Source organism: Mauremys mutica, chromosome 2 (genome assembly GCF_020497125.1).
Source record: "Mauremys mutica isolate MM-2020 ecotype Southern chromosome 2, ASM2049712v1, whole genome shotgun sequence".
NCBI lineage: Eukaryota > Metazoa > Chordata > Testudines > Geoemydidae > Mauremys > Mauremys mutica.
In genome coordinates, this window is record NC_059073.1 from 290,129,727 (window position 1) to 290,156,876 (window position 27,150).

Genomic DNA, 27,150 nt, shown 5'->3' on the forward strand with positions numbered 1-27,150 from the left:
CAATGAGGAGGGAGAAAAATTATTCTCCTTAACCTCTGAGGATAGGACAAGAAGCAATGGGCTTAAATTGCATCAAGGGCAGTTTAGGTTGGACACTAGGAAAATCTTTCTAATTGTCAGGGTGGTTAAGCACTAGAATAAATTACCTAGGGAGGATGTGCAATCTCCATCTTCGGGGATTTTTAAGAGCAGGTTAGACAAACACCTGTCAAGGATGGTCTAGATAATACTTACTCCTGCCTTGAATGCAGGAGACTGTACTAGATGACTTCTCGAGGTCCTTTCCAGACTTCCAGCCCTATGATTCTATCTTTATAGAGGCTACAGGCGTGATTCTGATCTGAACACAGGAGTAGCCTCACTAACTTCAATGGAGTCACTCTGGATTTACTTAAGAGCAGAGTTTGGCCCTGCTTGATTCAGTCTTTCCTGTGTTTTAGAACTAGAGTGACCAGATGTCCCCATTTTACAGGGTCAGTCCCAATTTTTGGGTCTTTTTCTTATATAGGTTCCTATTGCCCCCCACCCTCTGTCCTGATTTTTCACACTTGCTGTCTGGTCACCTTATCTAGAACGGTCACTTTTCCACTATCCCAAGCTTAACAGTGATGAATGCTATCGAGTGGTTATCATTAATCTACAGTCAAGTAATGGAACTTCTCACAAGAATTAGCACACAAAGAGAACTAAGATATTGAACATGTTGGCCTTGTAAGATTCACACAGGTGCTCTCAATTCACACACACACACACACACACACACACACACGCTTATATTCTAACTGAAGCGGACTCTCGTGTCAGTCTAATACAGGACATATATTTACAGGTAAAGGAAGTTATTTAACAGGAATTCACTGGTTTTCAACTAGATAACACTTTGCTCCCATCAGTGGCAAATTGATACGTAATTGGTTTAAGCCAAAGAGGTGTAGGTGGGGATCCAGTTTAGGGGTCCACTTCTCTGATTCTGCAGAAAACCATCTCTTTTGTCTGGGAAAGATTTTTCTTTCAGAAATAAACAGGATGGTTTGAAGGCATTTATAGTTTTTCCACTTAACCTAGGTAATTTAATTGATCTTATGACAGTGAGAGACAATACCAGAAAAGCAGCTGTTACATTAGATATTAGGAAAAAAACTTTCTAACTAAGGATAGTTAAGCACTGGAATAGGCCTCCAAGAAAGGCTGTAGAATCCTGGTCATTGGAGGTTTTTAAGAACAGGTTAGAAAAACACTCATCACGGATGGTCTAGATATAACCTGGTCCTGCCTCAGCACAGGAGGCTGGACTAAATGACCTCTGGAGGTCCCTTCCATCCCCACATTTCTGGGATTCTATGACTCTCCTCAACTAGCACAGTTTAAGATCAGAACCAGAGAGATTTCAGATTTTAGTAAAACAAGCTTATGTCTAAGGTCTGGTCTACACTAGGGTGGGGGGTCGAACTAAGGTACGCGACTCCAGCTACGCGAATAGCGTAGCTGAAGTCGAACTACCTTAGTTCGAACTTCTTACCTGTCCAGACGCCGCGGGATCGAAGCCCGTGGCTCCCCTGTCGACTCCGCCACCGCCATTCGCGGTGGTGGAGTTCCGGAGTCGACGGGAGCGCATTCGGAGTTCGATATATCGCGTCTAGATTAGACGCGATAGTTGGAACTCCGAGAAGTTGAACACTACCCGTCGACCCGGCCGTAAGTATGGACGTACCCTAAGCAACATACAATTTGCAAATGATTAGCTATGTAATTATGTAATCTAAATATTAAAAAAGGTCGTAATTAGCAAAAAAAAGCTATGTAAAATTAACAATGTCTAAGCTCATAACCAGAGAGAGACTGTTTAAAGCTTAGTAAAATTAGTTTAAATCTGGGATTTTGTCACGAGTCCATGCCAACTTCATGTCTCTTTGTCCAGGGAAGTTTCCCTCTTCTTTGGGTTCTGGGTTCAGAACAGGCTGCCGGTTCCCCAGGTTAGGAGAAGGAGAAGTCACAGCTTTGAGTGGGTCTGTGCAGCTATTTCTTAATTGAGCTCCGAGACCTGCCCTTTGGGGTCTTGGTTTTGCTCCAGAGCATACTGTGTTTCCCATTCTTTAGCTGGAATTCAGGGTCACGGGCAGCTTGGGGTTTTTGTTTAGCTTTAAACTTCTTGGGTCCTAGTCTGTTTCCAGAAGCACCAACTCACTGGCCAGAGGAGGATTGTAGCAAAAGTCTCTAATCTTACTCAGCGGAGGAGCATCTTTCATAGGGTGGGTTTCTTCAGGGTTTTGGAGGGGTGTCTGGGTAGGGCCTGGCCCAGCTCCTGTTGGTTTGACAGTCAGACCTGTTTAGCAGGTGATAGCTTTTAGCGTACTGGTTTCTGACATGTGTTCCTCACAGTAACCAGGAGGTGGCAGCCTTGTATTACAAATGTGTTTCAGTTCTTGTTTCAGTGGATGACAGCAAGGTGACACAGTCCTACAATCCAGCCTGGTTAAATTGCAAGGATTAATGAAAAAGAACATTTCACTTCTTTCTCTCTCAGGCATACCCTATCCATCAATTGATATGGACATCAAGGCTATCCAGAGATAGGATAATTCGTGATAAAATGTTTTGGAAGGGCTCTTCAGCCTCTTGCTTCCGGGTTTAAGACAAGCTCTAACAACTAATGGACAGCAGGATGAGAACTCATGTGAGATGCAGTGTTGGTATAGCCGTGTTGGTCTCAGGATATTAGAGACACATGTGGGTGAGGTCATATCTTATTGGACCAACTTCTGTTGAGGAGAGAGACCAGCTTTCAAAGAAGAGGTCAGTACAAAAAATGAGGAAGTTAGTTAAACAGAAATTAAAAGGTACAGTGCCAAAAGTGAAATCGCTGCAAGCTGTATGGAAACTTTTTAAAGACACCATAATAGAGGCTAAGCTTAAATGTATACCCTAAATTAAAAAAGATAGTAAAAGAACCAAAAAATTGCATACTGTGGATAAACAACAAAGTAAAAGAAGCAGAGAGAGGCAAAAAGGCATCCTTTTAAAAAGTGGAAGTTAAATCCTAGTGAGGAAAATAGAAAGGAGCATAAATTCTGGCAAGTGAAGTGTAAAAATATAATTAGGAAGGCCAAAAAAGAATTTGAAGAACAGTTAGCCAAAGACTCAAAAAGTAATAGCAAATTTTTTTTAAGTACATCAGAAGCTGGAAGCCAGCTAAACAACCAGTAGGGACACTGGACAATCAAGATGCTAAAGGAGCACTCAAGGATGATAAGGCCATTGTAAAGAAACTAAATGAATTCTTTGCTTTGATCTTCATGGTTGAGGATTTGAGGGAGATTCCCAAACCTGAGCCATTCTTTTTAGGTGACAAATCTGAGGAACCGTCCCATCTTGAGGTGTCATTAGAGGAGATTTTGGAACAAATTGATAAATTAAATAGCAATAAGTCATCAGGACTCGATGGTATTCATCCAAGAGTTATAAAGGAACTCAAATGTGAAATTGCAGAGCTATTAACTATGTTTTGTCACCTATCATTTAAACCAGCTTCTGTACCAAATGACTGGAGGATAGCTAATGTGAGGTCAATTTCTAAAAAGGGCTCCAGAGGTGATCATGGCAATTACAAGCCAGCAAGCCTGACTTCAGTACTGGGGAAATTGGTTGAAATTATAGTAAAGAACAGAATTGTCAGATACATAGATGAACATAATTTGTTAGGGAAGAATCAGCCTGGTTTTTGTAACAGGAAATCATGCCTCACCAATCTATTAGAATTCTTTGAGGGGGTCATCAAGCATATGGAGTAGGGTGGTCCAATCAAGATAGTGTATTTGGACTTTCAGGAAGTTTTGACAAGGTACCCCACCAAAAGCTCTTAAGCAAACTAAGTAGTCATGGAATGAGAGGGAAGGTCCTTCCATGGCCCCCTAACCGGTAAACAGATAGGAAACAGTAGGAATAAAGAGTCAGTTTTCACAATTGAAAGAGGTATATAGAAGAGTCCCCTCAAGGATCTGTACTGGTCTATGTATGATCTAGAAAAGAGGGTAAACAGCGAAATGATAAAATTTGCAGATGATACAAAATTGCTCAAGGTTATTAAGTCCAAAGCTGACTGTGAAGAGTTACAAAGGGGTTTCAAAAAATTGAGTGACTGGGCAAAAAAACAAAACGGCTGATGAAATCCAATGTAGATAAACACAAAGTAATGCCCAGTGGAAAATATATTCCCCACTATATATTCAGAATGATGGGGCCTAAATTAGCTGTTACTACTCAAGAGAGAGATCTTGAAGTCATTGTGGATAGTTCTCTAAAAACATCCACTCAGTGTGCAGCAGCAGTGAGAATCCTGACAGAACGTTAGGAACTACAAGCAAAGGAGTAGATAAAACAGAAAATATTATAATGCCGCTATATAAATCCATGGTATGCCCACACCATGAATTCTGCATGCAGTTCTGGTTGCCCCATTTCAAAAAAGATATTTTAGAATTGGAAAAGACACAGAGAAGGACAACAAAAATGATTAAGGGTATGGAACAGCTTCCTCATGACGGAAAATTAAAGAGACTGGAACTGTTCACATTAGAAGAGAGATGACTAAGGGGGAGATATGATAAAAGTCTATAAAATCATGACTGGTTTGGAGAAAATGAATAGGGGAGTGTTATTTACCCCCTTCACATAACACAAGAACTAGGGGTCACCTAATGGAATGAATAGGCAGCAGCTTTTAAATAGCCATAAGACACTACTTCACACAACACATAGTCAACCTGTGGAACCGTTACCATGGGGTGTTGTGAAGGCCAAAAGTATACTGGTTTCAAAGAAGAATTGGATAAGTTCATGGAGGCTAAGTCCATCAGTGGCCATTAGCCAAGATGCTAATAGCTCCAGGTGTCCCTAAGCCTCTGACTGCCAGATGCTGAAAGTGGATGACAGGGGAGGGATCACTCAATAATTGCCCTGTTCTGTTCATTCCCTCTGAAGCATCTGGCAGAGGCCACTGTCAGAAGACAGGATACTGGGCTAGGTGGACCATTAGTCTGACCCAGTGTGACCTTTCTTATGCTTCTGCATCACTTAGTTCACTCTGGAGTGAGAAGAGGGAGTGATCCCGGGGGGAGATGGGAGAGCAACATCTGGGAGGGGCTTGAGATGAGCTAGCATGAGGAGGAGGGCATAAGAAGAAGCCGCAGTGCCTCCTCATAACCAATCCTGACCTGTGCTGAGCCACCATCACAACTCACCATGTAGAAGGAAGATGGGGTTAAGAGAGCTATGCAGCAGGGAGAAGCTCCATCTCCTAACTACCAGGTTTTGAAAGCTTACCCAGGCAAAGTCGAGTGTCAGGGTTTTGGCTGAATGGGGTGGGGTGGGGTGGATCAGGCAGTGAAGAGGCAACATGTTGCCAAACCCTGCCTGTCTCCATGGTGATTTATTGGGCTAAGTACTGGGGGGAGCTTTGATTTCTCCACTATCCATATTGGCAAATGCTGAGCCGTTAATGGCAGCCATTGGAACTGGGAGAGCCTAATTCACTATGGAACTAGGCCCGATCCAAACCCTGCTGCTATGGGAACAGTGTTAGCACCTGCTATGCTGCAGGGTGAAGCTCACATGGCTGACTCGGAAGTGGATCATGGCAGGATGCTGGGGCTCAATGGAGAAGCTTATTATAGGAGGATGAGGCCTGATTTTGACCTTCTTTGGCCTGGTCTCGCCCACCACTTCAGTGGAGCTATTTCTGATTTACACCAGCATCAGATGAGAATTGAGCCCAGGCCAAAGAAGCTGGCCCATTGGCTTTAGCATCAAAACGGCCAAGAGTGTCTGTGCTACTGAGGCAAAAATGAGCAATGAAACCTTGCAAAAGGGCCGCTCCAGTATGAGAAACAGAGGGTGAAATTTACCCCTGCTCTGGCCCCTCTGTGCAGGAGTGAATTTCAGCTCCACAGTGCCGTACTAGCCACAAAAGCCTTTAGTATCAGAATATCAGCACATGTAGCAGTGGTTGGGAACCACAGTAATAAGATACAGTGCTATTTTGATCTATCTTCTGGCCTGTCTACACTGGGAGACATTACATTGAAGTCTCTGCGGTTGCACTGGTGTAAAAGTAGTGAGAGATCAAATTGGGACTCATGTTTATTATAACTGAACACACATGTTCACAGGAATCAGCTATTATTTAACAGGCATTAACAAAGCTATTACAGTTAAATTGCACGCACAGTTAATTCAGTTCTAGGATGCTTCATCTGCAGCATTATGGCTTTAATTTACCTCCTTGCCGCTGGCATTGAAGTATAAACGCCAGGAAAGAGATTTATACCATTAAATAAGCATTACTTTGTGGAAGGTAAAAATGGCTAGGCCAGATGTTTCTACCGCTGTGCAGAATTCCATTGAGCCATGAAGAACGGAGGATGGCTTAAGGATGTTTTACGTGGTGCTTGGGAATGGAGATTTTATATATTCAAGTGCTGACGCAGCAGCAGCAGAACAAGTCTTGCTAAGTTAAAGTACACTGTAACCGTGGAAACACTCAGTTGAAAGTACTACAGTACAGAGTGCACTGACGGCATTGCTCGTGCGCATTTGCAGTTGTGTGTGCACTCTCGCCTTCCACTGGCTGGAATGTTAGACATGCTCACATGGGTGTGGGTGACTATTTATAGGCTGGAGGCCTGCAGCGGGGCTATAACCTCAAACACCACTGATGCTAAGGGTGATGCTCAAGACAGATTTGCAGAAGTGCCCAGGAAATGTGACCTGTGTGCTGGCCCCGGTTTGCTTTCATTCTCCATTTGCTCAAGTCATCGAGGGCTGTGGGTTTTTATTTGATTGGAGCAGGGTTCTGTTCTGCTTGACCCACGCAGGCAGTAGAGCAGATGGACACAACCTATGGATGAACTGTAATCTGTGCATAGCAGCAGCACAAGGTCTATATACCACTTAAGAGCCATTAACACGGGTGTTGGCATTGTGCTGGCCTCCCGACGGGTGAATTTCACTTTGTGGGCCAGATCTTGTCCTAGGGGAGTATGGGACCACACTCACTTACAAGACGTCAGTTTGGTTGGGATAGACGTGGGTGCAACTAGGTCGGATTCCGATCTTTCCCAGGTTGGTGAGCGTTTGGGCTCAGGATTTTTGCCCCCTCTGGAGGTTATGGTGTCAGTTATTAGCAACTTTTAAAAAATAATTCAGCTAAGTCTCAAACATGCTGACTGCTTTGCTTGATAAGTTCCTGGTTGCTAGCTCTGTTATGTATGTGCATTTTTCCTGATAGCCAAAGGATCATAGATCCTGCATCATAATGTTACAATGTTTGTGCCTTGATGCACTGTCATCGAGTAGCGATGCAAAATCACAGCACTCGCCCTCAGAGGACTCTGATCCTCTTGGGGATGCAGGACAAACTGATGAAAATTCAGGAAAAGTAGTAAACTTCCTGGCAAAATAATGCATGTGAGTTAGGAGACGTAAAACAAAGTGCCTTGCAAATAAAGTAACTGCTTGTTTCCAGTTTGCTTCAGCTGCCCAGGGCAGCTAAGTCATCCTCAGCATGAAACAATGTCTTGTTTTGCAGTATTCTGTTTTTCATAAATCCATAGATTCCAAGGCCAGAAGGGACAATTGTGATCATATAGTTTGACCTTCTGTATAACACATGACATAGAAGTTCCCTAAAATAATTCCTATTGCGTATTTAAAGCATATTTCAAGTCTGTCTGCCTACAACTGCTCAGTGAACTGGATTCTAGAGCAAACTTTCTTCTTTAATAAGCTGAGATCAGTTTTTTATTTTGCAACTCTGTTGTAGATTTTGAAACTAGAATTTAACATCATGATGGTTCTTTTCCCAGTTAAAAGCATATGATAAATAACACAGCCAATACATTTGAATGCTGTCACCTATTTATTATTATAGTTGCCCTTGCAAATTGTAACTAGAGATAGTTGACATATTTCTCGTGGAAAGTTTTCCTGACGAGAAAATACAGTTTTGTCCCAAAGCTGAAATCTTCCCAGGAAAATGTCCAGTCTGATAAAAACAAATATTCCCCAGTGTGAAACATGGAAGTGAAAATTCTCATTTAATTTCAATTTAAAGTGATTTTTGTTTCTTCTGTGGTGTGAAAAATACCAAAACACCATTCTAAATCAAACCTAAATCACAGAATCACAGAATATCAGGGTTGGAAGGGACCTCAGGAGGTATCTAGTCCAACCCCCTGCTCAAAGCAGGACCAATTCCAATTAATTTTGTCTCCAAAACACTGATTCCAAATGAAAATTATCCTGTCAAATCAGTTTGAAACTTCCCATGGGAAAAACATTTTTCAGCTGAAATTTTGAGCAAAGATTTATCATTACAAATTTCTCGCCAGAAATGTTTTGGTGTTCTGATCTGTTCTGGCCTCAATTGAGATCTGGGCCCCATCATGCTGATTGCTGAACAGACTGTGAGAGGCAGTCTCACCCACCTGGAAGAGTTTACAATCTAAACAGATAAGTTGGACCAAGGGCAAAAGAAAGGGTGTTTTTTTATCTAAACCCAGATACAGAGAGATAGCAGATTGGGATCAAATACACCTCTACCCTGATATAACGCGGTCCTCGGGAGACAAAAAAACTCACCATGTTATAGGTGAGACTGCGTTATATCAAACTTGCTTTGGCCTCCCTGTTCCTTGTTCCCTGACCTCCCCCTCCAGAGACCCCTGTCCCTAATCACCCCCAGGATCCCACTCCCTACGCAACCCCCCTGCTCCCTGTTCCCTGACTGCTCCGACCCCTATCCACACTCCCCTCCCCCCGACAAGCACTCACCGGCAGTGGCAGGAAGCGGAGCAATGCGGCCCCAGCCTGCCCCACTCCGCCACCTCCCAGTCGCTGTGCTCCACTTCCCACCGCCGGTGCGTGCGGGGAGGTTGGGGAAAGGACCCCCCCACCCCCACACTCACCTGTGGCAGGAAGCGGAGCGCTGCGGCTGGGAGCTGGCGGAGCGGTCTGGGGCTGGGCTGCTCCACTTCCGCCGCTGCCAGTGAGTGCGCGCGGGGTTGGGAGGAGGATCCCTTCCCCCAAGCTCCCTCCCCCAAGCGACACGGCTGTGGCCAGGGCGAGGGAAGTGGAGCAGGCGGCTCCCAGCCCCCCGCTAATCCCCCAGGCCACTCTGGGACTGCGAGGCCCCCAAAAGTGCCCCCCCACAGCTCCTGCCTCCCTGGCCCTCGGGGGGGGGGAAGCCCCTGACGGCCCCCGAGACCCTCTGCCCCTTATCCAACCCCTCGGCCCCGGCCTGGCTGGCACCCTTAACACATTGCTCAGAGCAGCGTGTCAGAGCTCTGGGCTGGGGGTGCAGACTCTGGGGTGGGGCCGGGGCTGAGGAGTTCGGTGTGCAGGAAGGGGCTCCGGGTTTGGGGGCGGGTCTCAGGGCTGGGGATTGGGGCATGGGGTTGGGGTGCGGGCTTACTTCCGGTGTCTCCCGGTCAGTAGTGCAGCGGGGGTGCTAAGACAGGCTTCCTGCCTGTCCTGGCACCCCCGGGGCACAGCGCGGTGTCAGAACAGGTAGGGACTAGCCTGCCTTAGCCGGCAGCACTGCCAACAGGACTTTTAATGGCCCGGTTGGCGGTGCTGACCAGAGCCGTCGCCACCCAGTGCCTGACATTCCGCGACCCAGGGTCGTGATCCGCAGTTTGAAAACCACTGCTCTACACTGCAATCAAGAGACATGAGTGCAGCAGGTGCGGACATACCTGACTTAGCTTTCAAGCTGGCTCTCTAAAAATAGCAGGGAAGCTGCTGCATCAGAGGTTAGCCACCCAAGCTCTTGGGTACGTGCTCAGGCAGCTAGGCCACGCTGCTGTGGCTTCCCTGATTCGATTATTCCAGCTAGCTACAGCTACACTGGTTTGCGAATAGACTTGCTGCAAATGCACCTCTGGACTGCAGCACAGATGTACCCTAAGGGATAACAACTGTAGGGGATGTGTACCCTGCACTCTCAGAGGACTGTCTCTTCTCTGTGTGGGCTTTTGCCTGTCTGGCATATCCTGGCCTTTAAGTGAGAAACAGCTACTATCCATAGCTACGCTGGGCTGTAGAAAACCTGTGATCAGTTCCCCACTCTGTCATTCTTAGTGTATGATTTCTAAGACGGGCCAGATTTTTAAAGGTTTAGAGAAGAGCCACATGGGATTTTCAGAAGGCCCTGTCTGTATCTCAGCTCCCATCTGTAAAATGGGGAAATCACTTCTCTCCCTCATTAACTATTGTGAGATGCTCCGATGCAAATTTCAAATGACAAATTACCTTAAAGTGCCTTAAACAGATGTAATTAACCAGGCAGCCCAGGGGTACATACCCATCTTCGTGTAAATGTAATGAACGAGGAACCTGGGTCTTTCAACAACAACTTTAAATAAGGTTGCTGCCGTTAACTTGCTTGAATAAATCTGCATTAATTGCAAATGTTATTAGCAACGGAATGGCTTCTTAATTGATTCAATGCAGCACAGGCTACTTCGTTAAACATTAATTAAATGCTCCATTGATTGTCTACGGCTTGGAGGGGGGAGAAACCCTAAGGTATATTTCAGTCACTTAATTCAGTTAATTAGTGGAACTGCTTGGTTTTCATTCATAAGCTAGTTACTAAATTATAACAAATGCTGTCTAGCCAGGAGTCTTCGTTTACATGCTTCCTTACCCCTATGTGGTGCGGCTCTGCCACGGTCCGTCTCTCAGCGGGGCCATGGGGTATCCCACTGCCTCGCTCTAGTCCACCGGCCGTCGGCTCTGCGGCAGTGTGGGACGGCCCGCACACGGTCAGGGGCTCAGACCTTGAAGCAGGGGGCTGCCAATAGTTCAGCTAGCCGCCCAGGCCCTAGATCAGGGTGGGGCAGCAAACAAGCTATCAGGGACTCAGGCCTTTCAGCAGGGGTTGAGTCACTAGTCAATATCAGCCCAGGCCCTGGATCAGGGCGGGGCAGCAAACCAAGAGTCAGAGACTCAGACCTTTAGGCAGGGCTGAGTCAGTAGTTCTATATCAGGAGGCCCTAGCCTCTCCAGGCCAGGGAAAAGGGGCTGGGGGAGTCTGCCACCCAAGGAGTGGGTGGCAGGGGGGACGCAGGCCCTCCCACTCCACTGCGTCCCAGCCCGGGGCCCTAGCAGCGGCAAAGACTCGCTGCTGTCAGTGGGGATCCTGGCCGCAAAAACACTGACATAGGTTCAGGCAGTGCTGCAGCCAGACTGGGGTTGGCTGCCCCCGGGCCACTTCCACACTCCCCCTCGTAAGGTACCTGAGTCGTCGTAGTGTCGCCGGCGGTCTCAAACACCATCGGTTCCCCCGGGTAAGTAGCGGATGGTAGGCTCGGCTCCTCCTCGGGGTAGCGGGCAAGCGGCAGGCTCGGCTCCTCCTTGGGGTAGCTGGCAAGAGGCAGGCTCGGCCAGTCCTCGGGGTAGCTGGAGCGGGGTAGGCTCGGCCAGTCCTCCTATGGTAACGAGCAAGGGGTAGGCTCGGCCGGCCGCGGCCTTCTGCTGTCTCCCCCGAGAGAGCTCGGCCGCAGACGTCTGGTCTCTGCGGCGGCTGGGTCTCAACTGAGCTCTGCAGGTGAGCTTTTATACTTCCGGGTCTGCGCCATGACCTCTGAGGGGCGGGCGCAGGACCCAGTGGCTCCACCCACGTTGGTGTTAGGGGAGGCTTGTCTCTCAGCGGGGCCATGGGGTATCCCACCGCTTCGCTACACCCTAATAAATCTGATTCTCTTGTATCTTACTGGTGAATCATGAGTAACTCCATTGCAATTGAGGGGTTAAACTGGTGTGAGAAGAGAATAGAGCCCAATAAATTCAGGGGTGACTTTATCACAGTCTATAAGTACTTACGTGGGGAACAAATGCTTGATAATGGGCTCTTCAGTCTAGCGGACAAAGATCTAACACAATCCAATGGCTGGAATTTGAAGCCAGACAAATTTGGACAGGAAATAAGGTGTAAATTTTTAACAGTGAGGGTGATTAACCACTGGAACAATTTACCAAGTGTGATGGAGTCTCCATCATGGGCAATTTTTAAATCAGTTGGATTTTTATAAAAAGATCTGTTCTTATTCAAAAAGGAATTGACAAAGCCCTGGCTGGGATGATTTAGTTGGGTTTGGTCCTGCTTTGAGCAGGGGGTTGGACTAGATGACCTCCTGAGGTCCCTTCCAACCCTGAGATTCTATGATTCTATGAATTATTGGGGGGGGTGGGAGGGGGTGGAGAAGGGAACGGTCTATAGCCTGTGTTATACAGGAGTTGATAGCTGAAGTTTTTTCTTAAAGTTCCAGCTCTTGGAGTCACGTGAATACATGAGAGTCTCAGGTCTCATTTAAAAAGAATCATCATGGTCCCTTCTGGACTTGGAATCTACAAAAGTAATTGATGTCATAAATGCACAGGAAGATTTCACAGAGGCACTTTTAGCCTCTGCTATTTTAGAACATTAGCTGCTAATCAGATCAGCTCTCTGAAATGTCTGAATCCCTTAGTGTTTGCATATCCCTAGGAATTGCCTTTAACAGAAATTAAGGGTAAGCCAACAGGTTCAAAACAATTCGATGCCCTCTGCCCCAATGCCAGGACCTCAGATAGTTTGGCAATGGCAGTTTTGCTAATCCTCAGTGTTAAAAAAATAACCATGAGACTGGCCCTCAGAAAACCATGAGATTTAAAATAAGTTAAATGAATGCTGGGTTCTTTTTGTCTGCCTTCTGCTTATTGAGATTTCCAGCAGTTTTCAAGCTTTTGCTCTGCAGCTATGAGGCCTGTATACTTCTTTTTAAATGAGACCCGAGAGTCTCATGTAATCACGTGACTCGAGGACCCGGCACTTTAAGAAAAAGCAGCAGCTATTGTGAGAGTCACAATACAATCGTAGGACCTGGCAATGCTGGGGTAGGTGAGAACCTGAATAAAACTGAAGCTATAGCTGAATTTGAAGTAGACTTTATGAAAAATATTCTGAAGTGGTGGAATCCTGGGATGTTCCGTGCCCCATCTTTGGTGTGAAAGCCTGACTCCACAGAAGTCAAGGGGAGCTTTGCATTGACTTCTTAGGACCAGGATTTTGACCCCAGTCCCTAGCCAGCTGGCAGCAGAACCCACCAGAAACGTTGTTCCTGCCATCCTGCACTTCCCATTCTCAGGATGCTTCTGGGATTGGAAGCAGAAATATCCTGAGAAAGCTTGTACTTCAAAGGGCAGGTCTTCACTACCCGCCAGATCGGTGGGTAGTGATCGATCTTTCGGGGGTCGATTTGTCGCATCTAGTGTAGACGCGATAAAATCGATCCCCGATCGCGCTCCCCGTCAACTCTGGAACTTCAGCTCACGAGAGGTGGAAGCGGAGTCAATGGGGGAGCGGCAGCGGTCGACTCGCCGCTGTCCTCACAGCCTGCTAAGTCGACCTCAGATACGCCAACTTCAGCTACGCTATTTGCGTAGCTGAAGTTGCGTATCTTAGGTCGACCCCCCCTGCCCCCGCTCGTGTAGACCTGGGCAAAGATTCCTGACCCAATTCTACAGGTACAAGAGGTTCAGATAATGGGAACAATATTTGCTGGCTTCTACCCACTGTCTGTCTTGTTTGTCTAGACTGTTACCTCTTCAGGGTAGGACTGTCTCTTCCTGTGGCTTTGCACCACCTAGCACAAACCTGATCTCAGTTATGATGCTACTACAATATGCATAATCATAGAATCATGGAATATCAGGTTTGGAAGAGACCTCAGGAGGTCATCTAGTCCACCCCCCTGCTCAAAGCAGGACCAACACCAACTAAATCATCTCAGCCAGGGTTTTGTCAAGCTGGGCCTTAAAAACCTCTAAGGATGGAGATTCCACTACCTCCCTAGGTAACCCATTCCAGTGCTTCACCACTCTCTGAGTGAAATAGTGTTTCCTAATATCTAACTTAGACCTCCCTCAATGCAACTTGAGACCATTGCTTCTTGTTCTGTCATCTGCCACCACTGAGACCAACCGAGCTCCATCCTCTTTGGAACTCCTCTTCAGGTAGTTGAAGACTGCTGTCAAACCCCCCTCCCCCCACTCTTCTCTTCTGCAGACTAAATAACCCCAGTTCCTTCAGCCTCTCCTCATAAGTCATAATAACAAACAACTTAGCTTCAGGGTACCAAAACCCCCCTGAGCCCCAAAATGTTTTGAGGCTCTCCCATGACTCATAAACATGCTCTCAAATGTTCTTTTCAAGCGCCTAGCATCTTCTGATCTTTCTTGCTTGGCTAAAAAAGCATGAACAATAGAGAGAACTTAGAATCCCCATCATTGCATCTGGGCTGTATTGCACAAGGACAGAAGAACTCAGACCAGGATAGAAATGGCGTGGACCAAATTCATCACTGGTTGTAACTCTAGTGAAGCCAGTGGAGTTACAACAGGGGTGAATTCGGTACCATTCCCTGGGACAGTGAGTGGTGAGCATAGAAGAGTTCTCTCTCCAGCAGGGGGAGCTAGAAACCAGTTCTCAACCGGCTGGCCGGACCTGGATATGAACGGTTTCCAGGTTGATGGCACTTACCTGCGGAGAGCTATGGAAACACTATGGGGATCCAGGCACGACCAGTTTGCTCCTTCCCCGCACTACTGCCTTTATCCCTCACCTATCCCAGAGCAGCAACGTGGTCATGCCCCCGCCTACCCAACAGCACTTTCCAACCTACCGAGCTCCACAATGTGCAGACATGGGGCAAAAGAGAAGGCTGGGAGAAAGCACACCCAACAGCTCCTCCAGCCGTGCAACCCAGCTGCACTAACCCCTGTACTTCAGCAGCTCTCCACCCCAGGAGCTCAAACCTCCCCTATCCTATAAGTCACCCACCCAGCAGAATCTGCCCCCCCCCACACCTTTTTTTGACCCAAAACAAGGCTGAAAATAAATTATCCCATGATGAACCAAATCCCATCATCCTTTGTGCTCGCAATGGATTGTGGGATTGGGGTCATGAAATGATGTCATTTCAGCCACGTGGTGGGTTGTCGACCCCAAGAGACCAAGAACAGTGGAGCTAAGAAGAGCTTCATGCCCATGGTAAGAAATCACATTGGATTCATGGGGAAGCCACTGTGGGGCAAATTGTCCACTTAATCAGCCCCCTATACCTTTTTAACCCTTCCCAGGTAAAGCTCGCTGCTCAGACACATTCTGTCCAAGCATCAGCAGTAACTGCAATAAAGATATTCTCCTGTTAAACCTTCAGTGGCCATTATATTATTTCTCACCATTCTGCATTTGTACCATAGGAGCAGCTAGAGGTCTCTCCACTGGATGCTGTACAGAGTAAATGACCGAGAAGTGGTTACAGGCTAAGAGACATGATGTAACAGGTGGATGAGAGACACAAGGGTGCAGGATGGGTGTGTGTGTGGGGGGGAGAAGGATAACAAAAATAGGATGTGTGTGCAATTCTTAGCCAATCAGGGGCAGCCATCGCATCCTGCATTTGCCTCCCATGATCAGGTTGTAGTTTGCCGGCTGCATTCCAGAAGAGGTGAGTTTGAGGAGGGACTTGAAGAAGGATGAGGCGGTGGCTTTGGAGATTTTGATTGGGAGTTTTCCCCATGCAGGGGCCAGAGGGAGAGTATTTCATAGATTATAAAGGCAGAAGGCATGGGCGGCAGGTGTAAGAGGCCCGGGGAGGCTAAGCCTCTCCAAACCCAGGTCGTGTCCCCACCTTCGCTCCCCCTCTCCGCCAAAGCCAGCAGGGGCTTAGCTTGGGGCTTGGCCAGCTGGGGACGAGGGCAGCCAGGGCGGCTGGGGCTGGCGGGAGGCCCAGGGCTCAGAGCGGCTGGGACAGGCAGGCCGGTGCTTGGGATGGCTGGGGCTGATGGCCTGGGACTTGAGGAGGCCGGTACGGCTGGGACGGGCCAACCGGCAACCTGGGGCTTGGGGTGGGGTGGCTGGGGCGGGCAGCCCAGTGCCCGAGGTGGTTCAGCTGGGGCTCCCCTGGCCATGGCGGGGGGGAGGGGGGACTCAGGTCTCTGGAGAGAGAGGGGGGTGGAAGGGGCAGGATAGGGTCGGGCCTCAGGCTGAAGAGTCAGGGCCGGGGGGCTCGCCTCCCTGATGGGAGGGTTCATGTGCCACCCTTGGCTGAAGGGCCACCTCATCTCATCTGACCTCCTGTGTAACATCCCCTGAATTAATTCCTGTTTGAACTACAGCATAGCTTTCAGGGGAAAAAATCCAATCTGAATTTAAAAATTAGTTTCCATGGAGTGTCCACGATCACAATGATTGCAGCCGATCATTTTTAGGGGAGTCATATCTCAGGCCCTCCCACGATTTGTCGCTCTGCCCTATGAGTAATCTTTCCCCTTTGAAGTCTGTGTCTCTTTAGAAATAACGAAACAAGTTAAGATTCAGGAAGGAGCAAATGCGTTCACGAATCCCATCAATTCCCATGCTCAGATCCTCCAGGATTGCGATAAGGAAAGGAAAGCGTGCCAATCGTTTTAGCTCCTTTGCTGTAATACACGCTTCTTTGGGCCTGTGTCTGAATCCGTATTTAATAAAGGAACAAAAAGTAGCTTGTTGTCAAAATTACACTTCCCTTTCCCAGCCTCCCAGCAGCGAAAAGTGATTTAGCACTTTGATGTTTTGAGAGCTGAACGTAGAACGAAAACATCAAAAGCGGGATCAGAGCTGATTTTTAATTTAAAAGGGAGATGTTTTTTCAGAGGAGGTGGCTGCATTCAACGGTGTGTGTCGGGGAACTGGAAAAGATGGTTTTCAGAAGCCAAATAGCAAAGAAGCCAGCAGCATGTTAATGCAAAGATAAGGCAGAGATTTAAATAGCGCACTGAGGAGGGGAATATTTGTTATTTACAAGAGTGATTCTCAACCAGGGGTCCGGGCCAAGAGCAGATTTCGGGGAGGGCGCCAAGCAGGGCCACCGTTAGTCTTGCTGGGGCACAGGGCAGAAAGCCAAAATCCCACCACATGGGGCCAAAGCCAGAGCAATGTAGCAGTCCCTAATGGCAAGGGGCCGCAGGCAGTTGCCCTGCTTGCTACCCCCTAATGCCGGCCCTGGCTTTTATATGCAGAAAACAAATTATTGTGGCACAGGTGGTCCGTGGAGTTTTTATAGCATGTGGGTGGTGGGGCTCAGAAGAAAAAGGTTGAGAACCCCTGATTTGCCAGGTGTCACCAGTTAGTCACTGGCAGGCTAGGATCTGCCCATGGCACAGGAGGCAGGGAAAAGGAGGATGGACCAGTTCTTAAGGTCCCATGGGTATTTATTTCACTAGCACTTGCATTCACTCCCACAGCCCCGTAAGTTTTCAGTGTACTCACAGTCTGTTCCCATCAGAGGAGCCCCTTGTCACTACGTAGACAAGCCACAGCCTGTGTGGGCCCATAGTCCAGATCCAGTCCCTTCTTTCCAGGCTCCGCCATGCTTCACTGTGCCACCACAGTCTGACCTGGTGCTGCCTTGAGATCCGGGGGGCCATTACTCTTTCCTCTCCCTCACACTGCTTTACTGGCACACATTTCCCCAATGCCACCAGCCCTCCAAGTCCGAGGAGCCTGTATTTTATAGAGCCAGAGGCTCCTCCCCCTCCCAGCATGCTTTGCTGAAAGCATATTAGTAGCCAGGACTCCCTTCCCCCCAGCTCTATCAGAGGATGAAACCAGCTGGATTGGGCCAGAGCCAGGTAGGCACTAGGCTCCTTTCTGCTAAGTTTGGCTTCTCAAAGGGTATCTTTTTCCTTCTTCCACTGTGACAGTTGCTTTGTCACTCCAGGGCTCTGTGTCGTCTCCTTCCTTTTCCTGATGCTATAGCAGATCAGTTTCATGAAGCTATAAAAGTCTATATGATGCGCTATTACAGAGTTAAATTTTTGGGTGGGGAGGGGAGACAGACATGTTATTTCTGCCTCCACCCACTGCATAAGCGCCACCTACTTGAGACAGAGCCCTCTCAGTTGCCTGCAAATGTTCAAACTATGATCACATGGATTGTGCTGGGCTTCACTACCCTTCAGTGGGATTTTTCTACATCCATGTGGTTCCCTCCAGATGTGGCTTCTCCTTAGTGGGGTTCCGTTGATCCTCTGGGCTCAGCTCCCCTCCCCTCATTGGGGCATGGCTGTTTTGCCAGGCTCCTTGGAATTAGCTTCTTCAGGGCTGGTTTAAAAGAAACCAAACGGTAGCTTTCTTCTAAGTAGCCCCTGCTCAGGATATGAAAATGAGCTGTCACTCACATTACTTGGTGCAGCTCTCCAGAACCTGAGCCTCTCCTTTCTCACCGGCTTTGATCCCCACAGAAAGAGTGAGCAATGCTGATGTTTAAATTGTCACCATTCAACATCCATGTCCACACACCGGGGAGATGAACGGGGGAGCTGACACCTGTTGGAGCTCTTGCCTCAGGCACTCTGAAAACTCAGGCAGGCGTTCCTGCAAGAGTTCCTATTCTGAAGGTTTCCTGCCCAATCATAAGGGTCAGAGACTTACTTAAAAAAAAAAAGAAAGCTGAAATTCTGGAGAATAAGATGGGAGCTTGAAAGAGGTAACGGTACATCCTACTGCTCTGTATGTCAGTGAGGAATTACCAGCCTTGCTTTATTAACCCAAAAGGATCCAGCTAAATGCACAATGACTCAAACGACTCTCAACCACCCAGTCAAGATTTTACTCAGCCATCATCTTCCCCCACAATAAGCTGAAGCTATTAATAATATGAATGGTCATATGACCTGGGGGTGGGGGGGGTTAGGTCCTCCCAAACAACTACATTTCCCAGAATGCCTACTGTTAAAGGGCCCAAGAGCTACAACAGGTGCACTGGGGTTCATACCTGTGCCCTAAAGCCCTGTCACGTGGCCCAGCACTAATCCTGCCCAGGTGTGGGAATAGATACAAGAAAAGGTTAAAAAGCTGACATAAAGGATGAGTATAAAACCTTGCTTTGTAAGATCTCTCAGGCCTATGGGGAAATGATACAATCTCCTACACAGACAGAGGACTGTGCATTAACTAATAGCTTACATTTCCAGGTGATCTTCACAATGAAAAAGGTTGGAAACTTTCCATTCCAAGCTGACGTTAATTTAGGCATTTAGAGAGTCCCAGAACACTTTGCTTTGATTTCTTGTGTGATGGTGGAACAGCAAGATATGCAGGAAATGCAATCACATCAGACTGGTTTGAAGGGGGCAGGCCATAAAATATATACTAGTTATAGCAGAAATTGTGCTGAAATGCACCATCCCCATCCTAATAAGCAGCCCAGGCTCTCACTCTTATTAAAAGAGAAAACGGATCACACAGAGTCCAGAGTGAAAGGAGGCGGAGTACAGCATGTGTAATTACTTCCCATGAGCAAGGAAGAAATACAGAATCATCTTGCTGCAATGTTCTGATGTACCTGATCCCAGATTTTATTCATCTGCTTATTCCTCATTTTGCAGCTAATAATAATGGTAATATTTAATAATCACACCCAGCATGTGACAACGTCACAGGACTCAATCCTCAGTTCTGACTGGTGCTAGCAGAGCTTGGGTTTGGGGGACTTTTTGTTACCCATCTCTGGGTCTGGGCTGGAGTCAGTTCAGTTCAGCTCCCAGCACTATATACTCATGCCTTGCTGCAGCAGCCTCCAAGTGGCTATTCCTCCTGCTCTGGTTAACAAAATGGGTCCCAAAACGTTTTGCAATGTCATATGTGAGCTGAGAGGCAGGATTTTGACTGTGATACAGCATTGTGCATGGAGTGTTGTGTGAAGTTTGCACACACCTTCCCCTGACAGCCATCCGTAGCCAGGCTGCAGTGTGGTCTAGTTGCTAGTGAACTGGGGTGGGGTGCAGAAGACCTGGGTACTATATCTGACTCTGTGACCTGAGCCAAGTCTCTGTGCCTCAGTTTCCGCACCTGTAAAATGGTGGTAATGATACTACCCTTCTTGATAAAGTGCTATGAATGAAAAGTGCGCGATAATTACTAGGTATTCTTATAAACCATCTCCTGGGACCGAATCCTTTATAGCAACCAACCATGAACTAAAGAACTAGGGTCCAGATCCTCAAAGGTGTTGGTAACGCTCACTGATTTCCCTAGTCCCATGGTCCTGGGCCAAACACCACTATGTTAAGGAGAGGCTTTTCATTGATTACAAAGGGCCCTAAGCCCTCTGCCTGGGAAGCAGGGTCAGGCACCAAGTGAACTGCACATCCTACACTGAACAGTGTGTTACCATCACCCGTGTGCTTTGCAGGTGTGGTCAATCACCTACCCACCAGTCAGCAACATCATAAGGACACATTCCAGTCTCTCATCCTAAGATGAGCAAAGCTGACAGCACAAAAGGACAAAGGATAAAAGCATCTAGATAACTGCCCCGCTTACAAAATGCTTTACAGTCCCTAATGCTTACCTGCAATTAACCTTTGCTTCAGATTTCTCCTTCCCTTTGACTTTCCAGTGACCCTGGATGCTAGTGAGATTCCATTAAGATTTCTCTGCCGTTAATTGTTTAAAGGGATGGATAGTTTCTGCAACACACCCCAGAAGCGGGAGCAGTGGCTCCGATTTCACTGACAGCCCAACACGGATGAGGATGAAGGCACTGGAAATAATCACATCCCCCTGCTCTGCTCGGTGAAATGAAGGAGTGTCCCTCTGGAACCCTTTACTTTTTGTCAAAGCGACCTCCCGGCTCAGGGGAGGCCAGACTGATGTAGCACAAACTCCTTCCCTGGGGTGAAATTCACCTTTGCAAAAAGCCTGTGAACTACCAGAGTCCTGTTTTGAAGGTTTAAGGGGGACATATGTGAGGCTGAGGTACTTTCCTGGCTCTCTGCGCAGGGATAAATTCTACCCATAGTGAATGAGAAGCGCCAGGCAGCCTATGGAGAGGGGAGTGGAGTCTGACTCCTCGCTCTTCCCCCATCTCCCCAGGTTAGCATGCAGGCCCTGATTGTGAACTCACAGCAGCATAATCCATTGATCCGGATCCTCCAGTGCTGAGGAAGGTAGATCAGATGCTCCTACTGACTCTCATAATATAGGGGGGCATCTGATTAAAACGAAAGGCTGCAAATTTAAAATGGAGCAAAGGGAACCCTTTTATACCCAGCCCATGGACCTCATTGCCTCAAGATGTCATTGAAGCCAAGAGCATAGCAGGAGTCAAAAAAGGATTGGATGTTTGGGTGCGGTGAATGGTCAGAGTTACCTTAGAAAGGGTTGGGGAAAAGAACCTCAGAAATTTCAAAGGGATACAAACCCTCGTGCTTCTGGGTATAAAGTAATTGGAGGGTAGGAGGGAACTATCCCTGTGGGCATGGTATTTTATAATTGCCTGCTTTGGTGCTTTTTGCTTTCCTCTGAAGCAGCTGATGCTGGCCACTGTCAGACAAGGCACAGGGCAAGGTAGACCATGGGTCTGATCAGGTATGGCAATTCCCTTATTCTAGGCAATTATACAGTAGTGAGAAACTCTGGAGTCCTAGAGATGAGAGGAGAATTCTCATCAGCTGTAAAGACCCGGGGCCAGATCGTCAGCTGGTGTCAAGGTGCGGTCCTCTTCAACCACCCACCAGTTCGCCTGTCTTCTAGATGCCCTTTGCCAGCACAGGAGAGGACAATGGAATCTGCTTGGCATAATGAGTGGACAGTGATTACAGTCGTTAATCACTCTCTCATCACTGACCCAACCATCTGCCCACTAGGTTTTGACCTGCCAAGACACCCGTGGCCGTTCCTGAACCAGTTTCGAACAGGACAGAGCAATTGTGCGGCCAATCTCTTCAAAGAGGTTTTTTCTAACGACACGCGCTGCAGCTGCGGTCGACTTCAGACTCTGTCGTGTCTCCTTGACGAGCGCCCACTGACTTACGTTGACGGTGGGCTACTGGGTCTCCACCCGGCTGGGCACACTGCACATACGCTGAGAGAGAGGGGTTAGAGCAACGGGCTGGGAGTCAGGAGATTTGAGTTCACTTCTAGGCTCCGCTACAAACTCCCTGTGTGGTTTTTGGGCAAGTCACTTAATCTGCCTTGTTCCTCAGCTGTGAAATGGGGATGCTACTAACCTAGCTCACGGGGAGCTTGTGAGGGTAAAATCAGCTGAGCGTTGTGAGGAGCTCAGATTCTGTGATGATGAAGGGGAGATAACAACCTAGACAGACAGTTCTAGTGAAGTCACTGGGGCTGGATTCCCAACTAGCGTAGCTGCACTGAGATCTGCGTTCTCCCACTAATATCTGCTGGCTGTGATCTGGTGAACCTTTTACTTGGGCTAGCAAAGTTAACTGAGACCAGCTCTCTCCTCTCTCCCAGTTATAACCCTGTGCTGTATCTTCAAGTGCCGGATTCCGCGGACAAAGAAAGAGATCGAGGCCCGGTATGCCCAGCGGCAGGCAGCCAAGACCTACGCAGACAAACTGGAGACCGTCCCACCACTCAACGAGCTGACGGAGATCCCTGGAGGTACAGCCACACCCCCGTCTCTTCTCCCTGGGTTTCTTCCTGCATGCCCAAAGCGCCAGATTGTCCGCAGGCACAAATCTGTGTTGCTCCAGGCTGTTCAGTGGCAATTTGCACCCATGGAAGATCTGGCCCTGTAATTTACTGTGCAAAGCGCCTCTGCTTTGCATGGCTCTTTATATCGTTTAACTTTCGTGGCAGAAAGCACTATCGTTAAGATCAAAGGGCCAGATCCACAGCTGGTGTCAATCCGCATAGCTCCATTGAAGGCAGTTGGCCCAGATCCTCAGCTGGTGTCAATGATCGCAGCTCTACAGAAACCAACAATTTAAACTAACTGAGGATCTGGCCCCACTATTTTTCCATGCTGAAGGCCAGATTCCGAGGTGATGCCCGAGGGGTAGCCAATGACTTGTTAACTAGAGTTGGGCAAAAATTGTCTTGATGAATATCAACGTCGCTGAAAAAAATGCATTTTTTCAGGTCGCGGAAACAATTTGAGAATTCGGGTTGAATTTGGCAAACAGTCAGCCAAAAAAAAAAAAGGCGGAAGAAAAATGTTGAAAAAGTCAAAACGGTTCATTTCTGCCACTTTCATTTCAGCTTTTTGTTTTGAAGTGGCACTTCATCTAGAAATGTTGCTTTTTTTTCCCAAAAGGGGTGGGTAAAAATACCTGAGAGACTCAAAAAGAAAAACTGGAAAAATGTTCATTTGGGGTTGAACAAAGCATTTTGTTTGACCCAAAATGATTATTCTGGGGGGTGAGGTTCAGCCACCGAACTGAAAAATCAATTATTCACTCAGCTCTATTAACATTTCCGCTGCCCCTTCAATGGCCTGCCAGTCCGTACTGCCAAGTGCCGCTCTGTCACTGTGATCCTGTTATGGTTTCCTCTCCTGTCATTCACCTCTCGTAATTCTATACTCTAGGCTCTACTGAAAGCCTCCCAACTCTCTCTGGTCATGTCCAGTCCAGACCTCTCAACTCTCTGCCTGTGGTGAAGGAAGAAGATGAAATGGCCCTACAAGGAAATTAGGGGGGATGTCTGTCTGTCTGTCTCTTTGGCGTCTCCTTTCCATGGCTTCGCGGAGGAGATGTGGACTTTGGAACTCACTGTTCTCCTTTCCTTTCCTATGTTTCACCTTCACTCTATCTTCTTCCGAAGGGTTTTCTTTTTAACATTGCTCTGTAAGCCCAACCAGTGGTCACTAGGCTTTAGAGGAGCCTTATTGCCTCAAGCCTAGATCTTCAAAGGTATTTAAATTGCCTAACTTCCATTGACTTCAATGAGAGTTAGGTGCCTAAATATGTCTGAGGATCTAGGTCTCATAGTATCACAATCCAGGATATGGAGGGGCGTGGCGAGGCAGATAAGGAAACGGAAGGAATTCAGGCCCTGATCCAGAAAAACCACTACGAACATGTCCAACTTTAAGCACAGAAGGTCTGCTCCAAAGCCCACCGAGGCCAATGGAATGATTGTAGGCTAAATTCCATGAGTCTCCCCATTTCAATCAATGGGTCAGATCCTCAGCTGGTATAGCCCTATGCCTGTGAACCTGGCTTCATGGGATTGCTCACGTGCTCGAGCGCTTTGCTGGGCTGTGGCCTTAATGGGTCAGCATGAATTCAACAGACGCTGGGTCACGCCCCATTCCTCGTTACCTCCTGGAAGTCAATGGGCTGAATCCAACCTCAGAGCAAGGCCAGTGAAATCAAGGGATGCGTTTGGCCCAGTGGGGTTGGATGGGTCTAAGTGAAAGCAGAACGGGGCTAGTCATGGAAGTAGGAAATCATACTGAAAGCTGGCTCTGGCTGCATTATTAATTACACCTCAGATCATTACAATGGGAAGATGGGAAATGTCCAGGACTCAGTTATCTGCTATTTGCAGCTGGTGTCAGCATTTATAGCTAGGTGAAGAGAGTGTAAAATCCTACCATGCCGCCTTCGCAGTGTTTTACACCTAACCTGCCCATGTAGATGTGATTTCTTCATCCGTTCAGTATCATTGCTTATTCATTTGCTTCGCTGTAGCACCTAAACATAGATCAGGACCCCATTGTGCTAGGCGGAGTGCAAACAAAAATACAAGTTCCTGTTTTGTACATACAATCGGTGTCACAAGCTGCAGGGCAGGGAGGAATCAGGCCCTCCTGTTTGTTTTTCCACTTTTTAGGCTGTGCGTATTCTCTTCTTCTTCTTTGCATTTCACTCAAGTTACCAGAATAAGAGGTCTGGTCTGGTGCACTTTCTGAACCACATCCTTGGCTGTGTAAACTGATGTAGCTCCATTGACTTCAAGATTGGGCCCTTTTAATCTACCAAATGGTCAGACGGGAGATTTGCTCTACTCACTGCCATGGAACAATGCTGATTTATACCAGCTGGGGACCTGGCCCCAAATGGGTGAAATTTACCTCTGTGTGCAAAGGTCCTGAATGAGGTTTATGCACCACTTAAGTTTTATGGAGTTAATCTGGTTTCATGATGACTTAACAGAGCAAAATTTAGCCCCAATATATGTAGGAACAAATCCTCAAGGGGTATATATTAGTATAGCCTCACTGAAGTCAAAAGACCCATGTCAGATTGCACCAGATGACCTTCTGCCATGTAGTTTGGTGGTGCATTTATTCTTGTGAACAGGCAATAGAAAGAAGTAGTTATTTTAATGAATGAATGATCATTAAGTGCAGTGAAGTTGGAAATCGCTACTTAAGTACTAAGTGCCAATCTCATTATGATTATTAAATACTATTAACCATTATTACTTGTTGTTATTTGAACCTCTCCATCCCACCGTTACTGCTATCATGGAATGTTCCAACTGATGGCTGGTTCTCTGAGGACTTCTTGATTGGACACCATGGGGTGACATCTCTTCTGGACAAAAACAAGGGATGACATCAGACTGTCTTCAGACTTGCTTGCCTCATTGACATGGGTCATCTTGCTCACGTCATGCGAGCAATGCAAGCAGGGTTTGGCCCTTGCTCTGACTGGTGATGGGACTGCGTGTTTTAAGGGCCTGATCCAGTTTCCAGTGGCTTGGTTGGGAGCTGGATTGGTTCCTGTAATGGTCATAAACAAGGAGTCGATCTGTCTCTCCCAAACTTTCCTCCAAGGTGTCCGAATTTCTCTCCGATTAAAAGAAAGAGGCTGCATTATTTTCACTTTACTCTGCAGGTCCCGTTGAATAATTACCTTGTAGATACATTATAACTGCTGTGTATTGATCACAATCTTCCATGGCCAAAGGGTGTTAACACATTGTGTGCACTTGTGGTGACTACTTTGGGGTGAAATGGACACAATAAAGACAGGCCAGATACTTAGCCGATACATGTTGGTGTCACTCCATAAGTCAGTGGAGACATTATGGATATTTAAACCTGCTGGGGATCTGATTCTGCAGATTCATTATTAGGAAGCTCTTGGGCAGCAATGTAGCCTCACAAGAAATGTTTTTGGGACACATGCCTCTAGCTAACATTTGGGATTGTCAGACGAGGGGATGTGACAAAAAGGTCGTTTCCAGCAGCTCTTTGTCATCATTTTGCACAATGATGTAGTTTGGCAAAGTGTTGTATTCTCCCCCACCGCCGCCCACAGACATGTGAAATTTGATCTTCAATTGAATGTTATTTCATAATTTGAAATAGAAATTCAAAATGTCAAACTTTGTGCTCAAAAACCCAGGGGAGAAAAACAATCCCATTTTTTTTTAAAGAAAATTGTTCATTATTATTGGCAGAATTAATGAAGGGTGAAACATCTAATACTTAAGGGCCAAATTGTGACACTCTTACTCCTGCTGAATGGTACCCTACTTTATTATAGTAACACCTAGATTCTTCAGCCAAGATCAGGACCTCATTGTGCTAGGTGCTGTACAAACACATAGTAAGAAACAGTTCCTGCCTCGGAGCTCTTACCATATAAACAGGCTCAGAGAAGTGAAGTGATTTGCCCAAGGCCACACAGTAGGCCAGTGCCAGAGTCACAAGTATTAGCCAGGTCTCCTCACTCCCAGCCCAGTGCCCTTTCCAATAAACCACACTGTTTGTGGCACGAGGTGCCACTTGAGATGAATAAGGGTCTCCGAGTCTGAGCCTAAATAAATAAGAGACATAAGGCAGAGATGTGCAGTTCCTGCTCTTTCCCTGGACTATAGTCGGCAGTGAGGACTCCAGAGAAGCAGTACCCATAACGTGTTAACCAAAGACCACCCTGGGTCCACCGAGACCTTCTGCTTTATCTTGCTGTTAAGACACTGAACAAAACAGGGCCAAACCTTCAGCTGGTGTCAATTGCGTTAACCCCAATGAAATCAGTGGAGCTCTGCTGATTTAAACCAGCTGAGGATTCGGCCCAAGGTAACTTTTTATGCAGTGCTTAATTTGTAATGAAAGAGGCGCTGGTTTGTTTACATTCATAACGGATGCAGCAAACCTCGAGGTGTCGGGGTATGAACTGCCAAACCTAGAGGTGCTGGGGCTCGGCCCGGACAAACCTCGGCACAAATGAAGTATGTGTAGCTATAGTTAACTCACCTCTCTGTCTACATTCCTAGTTAGAACTACTAAGGAGACAGGGAAAAGATACAAATGTTTCATTGTTACGATGAGTTTAAATTGCAGAAGTGATACAGGGTAG

The 27,150-nt window shown here is 47.2% G+C and overlaps 1 protein-coding gene across 1 annotated transcript in view; it reads left to right on the top strand.

Annotated features, from left to right (window-relative positions):
- Positions 1-27,150, top strand: part of TMIE (transmembrane inner ear) — a 57,025-nt gene that overhangs the window by 26,203 nt on the left and 3,672 nt on the right. The window contains exon 3 of the mRNA XM_045006295.1: positions 22,343-22,492. Within this exon, the coding sequence (XP_044862230.1) occupies positions 22,343-22,492 (150 nt within the window). The remainder of the gene's footprint in view (positions 1-22,342; positions 22,493-27,150) is intronic.